A 13,431-nucleotide genomic window follows, 5' to 3' on the forward strand; every position below is an offset into this window, starting at 1 on the left:
CAAATTTAGTGTCATTTCTAAATTTTATGTGAAAACATCAGCCATGGGCACAAAGACCACTGTGCTTCTTCAATCACTGTGGTACTTCTTGACTACTTCCATGCTTGATTCCATTCTGAAACAAGCTTCAAATGGTTTTTACCAGATGAATGCACACCACATGCTATCAAAGCTACATTTGTTTGTCTATCCACATGGTATAAATGAGAAAAAATGAAAAAACACCACCCCCATTTATTCTCAGATAAAATGTACAGGAATGGAAATGCAGTCCTAAGAAAGCATAATAAGGAAACAAAAACTGTAGTAGTTCTTAATTCTTAATAGTTCTTAATTTTGAAATTGCTTTTATTTTCCCTTTCTTAAAAAATAAAGTGTTAGTGAGACAAATGCGGCCAAATCATTAAATGATCATCTATTTAAGTCAAATTACTGTTTTCACACTATCAAAACACATAAGGTTTAACAGTGTGGCTATCATATGATTTCCAAAATGGACTCTTGGATGCAAATGGATGCAATTAGTGAATGGGACAGACCTTGACAGGTATTTCAATGCTACATCTAGCTGTCACAATAAGACTAAGTTTTGAATTCAATATATATATATATTTTTTTTGAAAGGTGGAATATTTCTCTACCACCTCCAGTATTCTTAATTAATACCATTACAGTACATGCACTCAACTTTGCTGCAACATAAGAGCAAAATAATTAATTCTGTATGCTAACATACTCAGACACTAACTTGCACACGTTTACAGTCCAAAGCTGCTGGTATAGCTGGGGCGAATACATGAGCATTAGGAAAAATATGCTTATATTAGCTTTAAAGCCATTTGGGTTTTCAGAAAGATCCAGATTTGCAGTGTCAAACCACAAAATAAAACACCATCAAATATGTATAACATGGAGTGGTTAAAAAAAGAAAACTACAAGTACAACTGCAACAACCAAAAACTAAACCAGTAAAATAAAAGATGTGTTACATAACACATGTAGAAGAAGAAACAAAGCATGAAGAAAGAACATGAGGAAAAAAGAAATGATTAAAGCTCAACAAACACATATTCTCCAATCTTCATCAAAGATACACAGCACTCTTTTTACAGTGCATTTACTTTTAGGACACATGCCCTATCCGAAGTGGGGATTCTCATGCCTTGAGGCACAGGTCTTTTAATATGGTTCATGCAGGCCTCATTTCATTCTAAGAATGTGAAGTTTTTTGAAGGTTGTAGAGCAGTAAATGAGTGTAGTCACCACTCTTTCAGCCTGCAGCATAGGTGCTCAAGAATGAGTAAAACATAGGTAGCTTCATGCGCTGCTGATCACGTCGACACCAAGCAATCACCATGCCCTCAGTGTTCGTTGTGTACAGGTGGTGTCCATCACAAGAGAAAGTAAGACTGTAAAACAGTTCAGCAGAGTTATCAGAATATTTCTGCTGATTAAATGCATCCATTTATGGTCACAATTGACCCATTTCCTCACAATATACCCTAGAATAAAAATCCCCAATGTCTAAAAGCACAAATTGCTTCAAGCTACACTCTTAAGCCGCCTTCACACTGCACACGACAAACGACAAACCGGAAGTCATTAATTTCCTATGGAGAGTCACATCCGATATGCCGACCGGATGTGATATATTCCAATGATGTCCAATCAGGTTTGTGTGTGTGAGGTGATAAGAATTATTAAAAAGTATTAATATAAACTTTAGTAATTTTTAAACTTTATCAAAAACAATCTTTTTGTTTTAAATTGTTATTGATAAAAAGTAATAATTTTTTTTAATGTTGTTAAAAAAATGTTGTATTATTTTTAATGTTGTTCCTATGTTTCCTCAAAAATTATTCGCGGTCTTTCTGGATTGCATTGATTGTACTCCTAACTTCATTCACCATAATAAATGCTAATTGAGTTTGCAAACATTTAGCACATTTTGCAAATACAACACACCTGAAAGATCGACAATCTCGGCAACACGCTTCTATGCTTCATTTTTCCTGTAAGCATCTCTGTATGATTAAAAAGTTGGATCATAAAGTAACGGGTGTTCGGAGACTGCGAGAATCAGCTTCTCTCCCATGTTGACGTCTGCACTATCATATTGCACATTACGTGTGACTGTCACTGGGGGCGAAATCCGACAGTCATGTCCGTTTGTCGTATGCAGTGTGAAGGTGGCTTTAGGCAAAAAAGGGCCAAGCACCAAATAGCAAAATATTAAGATTTTAATGGTTTAAAAACTTTTAACAACAAATAAGTGGTCAGAAATTAACACGATATAAATAAATAGATAAAGTGACTTACTATAGTTATTAGTATTAAAAATCTATCCCACAAGTTTACCAATGTTGTTACGTTTAAGATATATATACGGTAAGCATAGTGGTATAGGACGTCTGACGAGGACAGGAAGGAATTTGTATAATTCTTAATTTTCTGATTAATGTCAAGACCATTAAAAGCTTAATATTTTGTCATTTTGGACTTGGTTCAGGAGTGAATATATGTGTGTATATATATATATACACACATGTGTGATTGAATGGGCAGGTGTATATGTATTATTATTAAAGTATACATACATTTATATACACACACATTTCTATTTGATTTCTCCAAACATTTGTGATCATTGATTATCATGATGTGTCTGCACAGCATACCTTAATATAGGCTTGTTTGACTTTGGAAAGGTTATCTCTCTCACTGGCTTCAGGTCCCATGTGCTCCACAGCCTTTGTATGTGTGTGGGCAGAAAAAGGGAGGGAATTAATGAAAGCAAAGCAATGACAGAGTAAGAACAAATAAAAGAGATAATATGCTGATATGGCATCTCATTGTGAACTAAAACAGGCAACTATACAGTTGTGCTCAAACGTTTTGATACCTTGGGAGAATTTGCAAGATGTGTACCATTTTTTAATGAAACATGAGTGAGAAGGCAAAACTAATTTATTTTATTTCTTATAGGACTCAAGTTAATACAGAATAGCACAATCATCAAGTCAATATGGCATAATTTAACAATTTCTTTCAGATTATGCAAACTTTTGTGCACAACTGTATATAAAAATAAGAAGACAGCATTAAGTACATGACCTTTGTCAATAATGTTACAGTTATTTGTATTTATTTTTTGAGCATATCTGAGTTTGGGTCAGAGCACTGAAACTACATCCTTGGAGCAGTGAGGGCAGAGAGTCATGTTCAAAATCCCAAAACTCCATATTTGCAATGACTGACCCCGTTTTTTTTTTTTTTCTTTAGAAATAAAGTGTCAGGAATAATCAGAAAAATAATATACATAAACATGCTTTTTGAGGTAAAAAGTAATTTGTATTTATAGATTCTTACCTCACAACTCCATTATGTAGACCTCCTGCAATCACATTAACTGAGACCCCCTCTGGCTGGTTGGAGAATGCAACAGAGCATATGTTCTCTCGGCAGTGGACATGACCAATCAGATCGCCATTTACTGTCCATAGTCGCAAATCACTTCCTCCACCCACTACACAAAGGAAAAAAGCACAGCACTAATACAGACTGCTAAAGAGTTAATTTAATTATCTTTATAGCACATGCACATACACTGATTATAATATTACTGGCATAAATTACTGACAAGTGAAGTGGATAACATTATTTTGTTACAATAGCAACTGTCATGAGGCAGATACTCGGCAATCATTATATAATCTTGTTTATTATCTCAATTGATTATATTGCTAAATAGCAGCTTTCATGGGGCATATTGTAGGCAAGTAAACAGTCTGTTCTCAAAGTTGTAGTGTAGGCAAGTAAAAGCATCTGAGCCATTTCAGCAAGGGCAAAATTGAGTTTTTTCATACCTACACGGAATGCCTAAATAAAAACCCATTTTTCCTTATCCTAACTCCTTATACTAATTATTATTACGAATAAGTTATTACTTATTACTACGAAAGCACAGTTTTGTGGGAACTTTTATAAGTTTGGATTTTGTGTGTTTTCTATTTAATCTAATTAAATGAAATTTTGAAATTGCTTTTAACAATTCACAAAGCAGCTTTACAGACGTACAGAAACAGAAAAAAATATAAATTAGTAATAAAAATAAATAAATACATACACTGAACAAAATTATAAATGCAACACTTTTGTTTTTGTCCCCATTTTTCATGAGCTGAACTAAGACATTTCTATGTACACTAAAGGCCTATTTTTCTTAAATCTGCCTAAATCTGTGTCAGAGCACACCTGTGCAATAAACATGCTGTCTAATCAGCATCTTGATATGCCACACCTGTGAGGTGGATGGATTAACTCGGCAAAGGAGAAGTGCTCACTAACACAGATTTAGACAGATTTGTGAAGAATATTTGAGAGAAATAGGCCTTTTGTGTACATAGAAAAAGTCTTAGATCTTTGAGTTCAGCTCATGAAAAATGGGGGCAAAAACAAAAGTGTTTATAATTTTGTTCAGTGTACATATAAAGTTTAAAATGAATTTAAAAATATGTTTTTGAAATAACATCCATCCCTAATCAGCAAGCCGAAGGCGACGGTAGCAAGGAAAAACTCCCTGATATGATAAGAGGAAGAAACCTTGAGAGGTTCAGGTGACACTGGACAGTAAATAATGTAAATGTAAATAATGTAATTTCTACAACATTTTATAATAGTGCATCTGAGAGCTCCTGAGGAATTAATGGGTCAGCACAAACTCTGAGTTCACCATGGACCCAACATTAATTCCTTCCTGCCAAAGTCTTCAAATGATTGGTGATGAAGACCAGACCATACATCTGACTAACGCAACAATGGTTCAAAGAAGTTTCTGGGTGGCCCCATCCACAGCAATCCCATGAGTCACTGGCTGTACATGTAGATCAATCCAGGGGCCACCAGGACAAAACTCCAAGGGGTCAGGGGTAGAATGTCAGGATTGATGAAAATTTAGAGCCAGCATAGAAGAGCCCTTGGAGATAAAGGCCAGTCAAGCAGCTGATATCAGCATTAAATTTCACCTTCACCAATCACATTATCTTAAACTTTGATATCCAAAAGCATTTGCCTATAGCATATATATCTTATAAGATAACATATATCTTATGCAGTATGGTCAAATCTTTATTGACATAAAAAAGTAATTATGTGTAAGTAATCATACACACTAAACACTTATTGAGCTTTACTTCCTGTATACATAAACCCAGCCATACCAATACTGTAGATAAAGTAAGAAAACAACCTAAAATGTTAATAAGTAATCTCAGTGTTTAAGTAGCACTACAAGATGTCAATTTGATGGAGTATCAGTGATGATACACCATCAAAGGGGTGCTTCAGCAAGGCTGGTTATCAGGCACTCAACTGGAAGAAAACGTGCTTCTTTTTGCTCTGACAATGTTCCCCAAATTGAAAAATCAAGACTTTTCCACCAAATATTGATTCTTGAATTTTTCTTGAAGTTAAATAAATAGTAAAACCATAGAAATTGATCATTTTGCATTGGACACTTTTCTTCAGAGCTGTAATTAGGGATCTAGTGCTGAAGAGATGTAGCCACATATTGTGTTTGATAGTGTTTTCATTTCTTCCTTTCTTTTTATTGGGAGTTCCTATATCCCTATTGTTTTTGTTTATATTTTTATTATTAGGGGTCAAGCAACAAAGATACATGTTGAAGAAAAGACATGTAGGCCATATCTCTGCAGTGCTTCATTGAATATTTAGAGGTCAAAATGTTTTTCATAGTGTCCTTCTACATCTTCCTAATAGATCCTAGAACACTATTGTTTTTGTTAAAGTTTTATTATGATTAGGGGTCGATATAGTACAGAGGTCCTGTTGTTTTTGTGTGTGTTAGGGGTCAAGTAACATAGGTTCATGATGATTGAACAAAATGAGACATTTACATTTATACAAACGTGCTTTTGAAATATGCTGTATAATATGTCAGACATTGAAGAGGTCATATCTCTGCAGTGCTCCATTGAATAAACACCAAATTTAAAAGAAGATTGGTGTCATTTGACCTCAAGATGGGACTATGTAGTGTTTGGTGAAACATCATTATCAGCTATATTGGATTTCCATTTTGAGTTTTTTGAAAGCTTTCACTTTTTGCTTTACCAAAACTGTTTAAGATGATGTTAAGCTGAACCTCCACATGTTTGTCATTTGAGCTGTAGGCGTAAAACCTCGAAATTTGAAATCTCTACCCACTTTATTGTACACATCCATGCAATTATATAATCAGCTAGCCATGTGGTGGCAGCAAAAAAAAAATCATGCAGCTTCAAGTCAACAGCAACAGGTAATATCCATAATGGCCAAGTATTTCACTTAATAGCCCCACATTTATGGAAGAGATTACATTTGGAATATTTTTACTCCTGATACAGTCTCAATAAGTATAAATGAAAACATTTGTTTCAGCATTTTTTTCTATGTTTAATGCATTTGCTGTGGATTTACTGCATGTATTTTTGTTTAACGTATACCATTTAATTTTCTCATTTTCCTTAATATATTATGCTGTTGTTTTCTGTGTTTTTCTTTCTTTCTTTTTTCATTCCTATCGTAGGGTTCTGTCTTCAAACAGCAAGCAAAGGAAATCCAATTCTGACCATTTTAATATGGTGTTCTGATGTTGTAACACAGGGTTCACAATATAGAAACTGTCTGTTTCCTGAGCTTAACAAAAATGTATAAACAAAATTTGTTTTAGTAACCTTATAATAACCTTAGTATAAAATAAGATTGTAATGAATGTACATCTCGCACCTTTGATCTGAAGCTAGAGCACTTGTTAATGGAATGATTTGTGATCAGAAGTTTAGTATTCTATGCTTAAGTTAACATGGATTAAATGATTACATGGATTACATGTTACATGTGGATTAAATGGTTAACATGGATTACATTAAATAAAGCTTGTCTGCCAGTCACAGTTATCCATGATAATAAGCTAGGTGTCACACCAAAGTCTAGTCATAAATTTAACACATCTGAAGTTCCATATACTAACTTAAAATATGTAGCCACAAGAAATAAGTCTATTGAGCCAATTCCAATAATTGTTATTTACATATCCCTGTGGCCATATTCTGAATTTCTCTGCGTAGATTAATTTCAAACCTAGTTGTTTCTTTAGACAAAGCATTAAATGTGGGAAACTTTCACAGAGGTCACTCTCTTGATCTGATTCTAACCTTTGGATTAAATATAGCAAATATATTCCCACTTCCAAAAATAAAATAAATTCCTAAATACTAAATTTTTATCTAATACTGTAGCAAAATTAACTCATAACTAGATTTGTAAAGTTTGTCGCGACAAACTTTGATGTTGGCTTTGACGATGTAAGTATTCGCAACGGATGGTGCTTTTTGGAGGCAATTGGACATAAGGGTTAGTGTTGCTTTTGGAGGCAATTGGACAGAAAGCTAGGTTGCCAAAATATTTGGAGAGACAAGCATGTGACATCATCCACATACTCCTGAGGAAGTTCCCCTCATTGTTCTGAGAGTTTTGATATGTCACATGTCCATGTTGTAAAAAGTTTTTTGATTTTGCATATTTTGGCGGCGGGGCTGCGGGACAACCGAAAGGCCAGTTGGTACACCGATTTAAACTTTTGTTCAGAGTATCACCCTAAAGAAGCTGGCCGAGTTTGGTTTAGATAGATCGAAAGCATGCTGAGTTATAAACCTCCGAAATTTATAATGGGAGTCTATGGGAAAAAAGGCCACTTTGAGACCCGGTACTGGGAAGTACCGTACTCAGATCACTTAGTAAAAATAGTAGCAACAAACTTCAGACCAGGGTCTACACCATATCCAAATTTGGTTCATGTGGCTCCAAAGCCCTAGGAGGAGTTACTCTTGATAAATTTTTGTCTAAGCTTAATTAAGAAAAACAGAATTTTGGATTCTACAAAGCCGTATTCTACGTAAGCGTAAAACCCCTGTAGAAAAGCACCCATCAATATGCAGCTGCAATGAAGATGAATTAGTTCAATGGAAAAATTGAGAATATCAAGCAGAAAAATCAGAATACTAAACTAGATTTGTAAAGATTGTCGCAACAAACTTTGATGTTGGATTTGAAGGTGCAAGTATTCACAAAGGCTGGTGCTTTTTGGAGGCTAGTGGACATAAGGGTCAGTGTTACTTTTGGAGGCAAGTGGACAGAAAAATTGTGAAAGCTACTGAACCGCTTGGGTGCCAATACTTTTGGAGGCGAGTGGACATGAGCATGTGACGTGATCCGAATACCCGTGAGGCAGTTCCCCTCATTGTGCTGAGTGTTTTGATATGTCACATGTCCATGTTGTGCAAATTTTTAATTTTCTTGTGACGTCATGTGACTGCCCCACATGATGTGACCCCACATGAACTGCCCCACATGACGTGACCAAAATACCTGTGGGGCAGTTCCCCTCATTGTGCTGAGTGTTTTCATACGTCACATGTCCATATTGTGCAAATTTTTTATTTTCACGTGAAGTCACGTGAAGTTACATGACGTGACAAGAATACCCGTGGGGCAGTTCCCCTCATTGTGCTGAGTGTTATGATATGTCACATGTCCATGTTGTGCAAATTTTTAATTTTCATGTGATGTGACCACAATACCCGTGGGGTAGTTCCCCTCATTGTGCTGAGTGTTTTGATGTGTCACATGTCCATGTTGTGCAAATTTTTGATTTCGCTTGTTTTGGGGGCGGGGCTACACGTGACGTCACGTGACGTGACCAAAACACGCGTGAGGCAGTTCCCCTCATCGGGCTGAGTGTTTTGATATATCACATGTCTATGTTGTGCTAACTTTTTGATTTCGCATACTTTGGGGGCGGGGCTACACGTGACATAACGTGACGTGACCAAAACACGCGTGAGGCAGTTCCCCTCATCGGGCTGAGTGTTTTGATATAGGACAAGTCCATGTTGTGCAAAATTTAGGATTTTGCTTATTTGGGGGGCGGGGCAACACGTGACGTCACATGACGTGACCAAAACACGCGTGAGGCAGTTCCCCTCATCGTGCTGAGTGTTTTGATATATGACACGTCCATGTTGTGCAAAATGTATTATTTCGCTTATTTGGGGGGGGCTACACGTGACGTCACTAAAACACACGTGAGGCACTTCCCCTTATTGGGCTGAGTGTTTTGATATATGACACGTCCATGTTGTGCAAAATTTATGATTTCGCTTATTTGGGGGGCGGGGCTACACGTGACGTCACGTAACGCCACCAAAACACACGTGAGGCACTTCCCCTCATTGGGCAGAGTGTTTTGATATATGACATGTCCATGTTGTGCAAAATTTATGATTTCGCTTATTTTGGGGGCGGGGCTACACGTGACATCACGTGAATACCGGGGGGGGGGGTGTGCCAATACTTTTTTTAAACTTTACATTTCATGTCAAAACTGCAGTTATTATGGAATTCTGCTTACTATTATACTGCATAGAACAGTTGTTTGGGGGCGGGGCTACACATGACGTCACGTGAATACCCGGTGGGGTGCCAATACTTTTGGACAAAAGTGTATTGACCGGGGGCCAATACTTGTGGAATCATTGGATTGATAGTGTGGAGTTGATAGTTACATGTATTGACAGTCTCCTTTACATGTACAGAGAGAACAAAAGACAAAATAATAATAATAATAATAATAATAATAATAATAATAATAATAATAATAATAAAGTATGCAAGAGAATAAGAATGTGCTTTAGCAAGCACATTAATAAGTATGCAGAATAACAATAATAATGATGCTTTGCAAGCACCATTAATAATAATAATAAGTATGCAGAATAACAATAACAATGCTTTGCAAGCACCATTAATAATAATAATAATAATAATAATAATAATAATAATAATAATAAGTATGCAGAATAACAATAACAATGCTTTGCAAGCACCATTAATAATAATAATAATAATAATAATAATAATAAGTATGCAGAATAACAATAACAATGCTTTGCAAGCACCATTAATAATAATAATAATAATAATAATAATAATAATAATAATAATAATAATAATAATAAGTATGCAGAATAACAATAATGATGCTTTGCAAGCACCATTAATAATATTAACAATAAGTATGCAGAATAACAATAATGATGCTTTGCAAGCACCATTGATAATAATAAGTATGCAGAATAACAATAATGATGCTTTGCAAGCACCATTAATAATAATAATAAGCTTATAACGGAAATCAGAATGTTGGCTTCTACAAAGCCAACTTAATTAAAACCAACAATAAGATAGATAATGCTGTAGATAATAATATAGCTGTTTCTGGTCATAACTCTTAACTATTTTACTCCCCTTCAAGAGACTGTTTTAATTTGAGATTTTTTTAATTTTAAAATGATCAACCTGCATTCTGGATCCCTCACCTATATATTTCTTTCAACAGATAATAGCAGTAGTCCGATTACCTATTGAAACCCTTTAAAAAATAATAAATTCTTCCCTTAGCACTGACTATGTGCCTAAATCTTTGAAACTAGCAGTGACTAGCAAACCCCTGATATGTTTGTCCAAATATATCTAAAATCAAACGTCCCCTTTAGTTCCAAGATCCTAGAAAAGGTCATAGCTAAACAGTTACGCTCATGTTTTCCACACCATCATAGCACAGAGACAGCACTGGCTAAAGTGGTAAATACAGTAGCTTGCTACTGGTCTCTGACAATAGTTGTTGGTAACACCTTTCCGGTGTAACTTTAACTTTAACTTTGACACCATTAACCATGCTATTCTACTTGATAGACTAGAAAATGTTGGTGTTAAGGGGACAACCCTCACCTGGCTCAGGTCTAATTTATTGATCGTTATTAGTTTATCAATCTAAATGTTGACTTCTTTAAGCATACAAAGGTGTTCCACAAGGTTCTGTTTTAGGCCCACTGCTTTTCTCCTTATATATGCTGTTCCTTGGTGCAATTATTCATAAACATGGTATTAACTTCCACCTGAATCGTTATCAGCATGATTCAGATGATATACACCAGCTTATTAAGACTGAAGAATATGTAAAGGACATTAGACAGTCGATGCTTACTAACTTCATCCTACTTAACTCTGACAAGACAGTAGTGCTTGTTCAAGGACCACACACAGCCAGAAGTAAGCTTTTTTATTACAGAGTAACCTTGGATGGTCTTTTTATTTCATCTTGTGCAGCAGTTAAATACCTTGGTCTGACTCCGGCATATAACTGCGGTCTCTCATTTGAAGCTCATATAGATAATATTATATAGCTAACTATGGTAGCCTTCTTTCATCTGAGAAATATTGCTAAGATAAGAAATATGATGGCAATACACAATGCAAAAACACTAGTTCATGCTTTTCTTACCTCTAGGTTGGATTATTGTAAAGGACTATGGAAAGTAAATAGGGAGAGACCTTCAAGAAGTGCAGAGTGACAGGATCAGTTTGATTTCAGCCAAAAGTATTTTGAATGAATCCTAATGCATACAGATTATAGGAAACTAAGAAACATGTGAACATAATTCAGGTACTAATTGTTCTGGAGACCAAAGTAACTCACCTGAGTCACAGACAGTCGCAATGTCTCCTGTTGTCTCGCTTGCTGACACAGCATTCACAGGACTTTTGTGGCCAGTGAGACTCTGCACATAGCACAGGCTAACGACACAAAATATCTGTTACGCAAGTTTGATTTTCATCATCTTTTATAAACAAACAAGAAACAGGTGACAAAAAACCTCTTCTGGATCTTCTTTGCATTTCTTTGAAAATGTTACTGACTGTTGTTTTCAGATTCCTTTATAGCTCTCATAATATTTCTGTCAAGAACTGCTGTTGTTTTCCCTGGCTGATCTGTTCCATGTCTGGTTGTAAAGTAGACTGTGTTTCAATATTTTTTAGGACACTTCAAATTTTGATTTGTCTATGCCCAATGATTTTGCAATAGCTCTGAAAGACTTTCCCTCTTTTCTTAGCTTCAAAACTGCTTGATTTTATCATATAGACACCCCTTGGGTTTTCATGTTGGTTTATCCTTTTTAACAACAATTGTAGTCATCTGAATCCCAGGACTCAAACCAAGAGTAGACATTCAGAAGTGGAATCACTTTAACAGGAGAGACCTGTCAGCACCTATCACATTTTCCAATACATGATTGTAGTTTTCTATAAATGATGAGAAATTGTTTGATCGTATTATGATGTATGATGCAAATATTTGTTGCAAAAAATAGTATCTGGTAATTCATTTGTTCTGCATTAATGTGAAGCCATCAACATGAGTTTCATCACACTTAAAACATCCTCTCGTCTAAATATTGCTCATGATTATTAAGTGCTAGGCATGACTACAGAACACACAGGCAGACACATGTACACAAACCGATTGAGATCCCATATGATGCCTGTTCCATCTTGGCTGACACTGATCAGGATACTGTATGGTTTACAGACAAAAAGACATGTGACCTCATCAGTATGTCCATACAAGTGAACCTGAGACTCGACTTCCATCTCAGAAGCCTAGAATAGGAAAACAGGAAAAAAAAAAAGAAAGAACTTTGTACAAAACAGCAATTCCCAGGTAGATTCCATACAAGATATGTTATTAGATCTGTGTTTGATTAGAAGCCTTATAAATACAAAATAAAATGGGAAGATAACCAGACGATTGTCTAAAATTAGGTTTGCAACTAAGAAACAACAATTCATTACAGGGTTCATACAGGCCCCACTTAATGAAAATCAAGAATTAACATTCCATAGGTACTATCAATTTCTTAAATATGTTATTAAAAAAGCACATTTAGTGCAGTTTTTTTTTATTTGTATAAACAAATAAAAAAAAATAAACTGCACTAAATGTGCTTTTTTAATAACATATTTAAGAAATTAAATGCAAATGTGTGTAGACAGATGCATGCTTCAAAATCAATATGAACACATTAGGTTAATATCTTTTCCTACAGTAAAAAACACATTCATCAGCTACTTTTCAACCTGTACCCGGTTAATTTAATAAAATAAAAATATTAAAATTTAAATAAATAATAAAAGCTTCACTACTGTAAGCTACGTAATATATCAATGAGGTGATAACTTCGCTGTTTTTTTCTTTTTCAAATTAAACCAAAAATGTAACTTTCTCTTTGCTTATGCATGCTCTCTTTCTTTCTCTCTCTCGCTCTCACTTTCTTGCACCCATCATTCATAATCGAATCCTATTAAATAAATGTAATCTCATGTATGCTTTTTTCCACTGCAGAAACTCACATCTAATAAGCCATAAATAAAAAATAAAATTAAAATAATCTTTATTTTGAGGTCTACATCCGTCCAGTCATATTTTGCATTTATTCTATGATAACTTATCAATGCAGGCACCTCACGTGAAAT

General features: G+C 35.1%; 1 protein-coding gene across 5 annotated transcripts in view; it reads right to left on the bottom strand.

The window, feature by feature from the left end:
- Positions 1-214: 214 nt before the first annotated feature.
- lyst (lysosomal trafficking regulator) overlaps positions 215-13,431 on the bottom strand; it is a 93,397-nt gene continuing 80,180 nt past the window's right edge. For all 5 annotated transcript variants that reach the window (XM_027150208.2, XM_027150209.2, XM_027150205.2 and 2 more), the window contains 5 exons: positions 12,419-12,558; positions 11,597-11,694; positions 3,370-3,526; positions 2,679-2,750; positions 215-1,409 (listed from right to left, as the gene is read on the bottom strand). In XM_027150208.2, coding sequence (XP_027006009.2) covers positions 1,271-1,409; positions 2,679-2,750; positions 3,370-3,526; positions 11,597-11,694; positions 12,419-12,558 — 606 coding nt within the window. In that variant the 3' untranslated portion in view covers positions 215-1,270. The remainder of the gene's footprint in view (positions 1,410-2,678; positions 2,751-3,369; positions 3,527-11,596; positions 11,695-12,418; positions 12,559-13,431) is intronic.

This window comes from Tachysurus fulvidraco, chromosome 4 (assembly GCF_022655615.1).
Source record: "Tachysurus fulvidraco isolate hzauxx_2018 chromosome 4, HZAU_PFXX_2.0, whole genome shotgun sequence".
Lineage (NCBI taxonomy): Eukaryota > Metazoa > Chordata > Actinopteri > Siluriformes > Bagridae > Tachysurus > Tachysurus fulvidraco.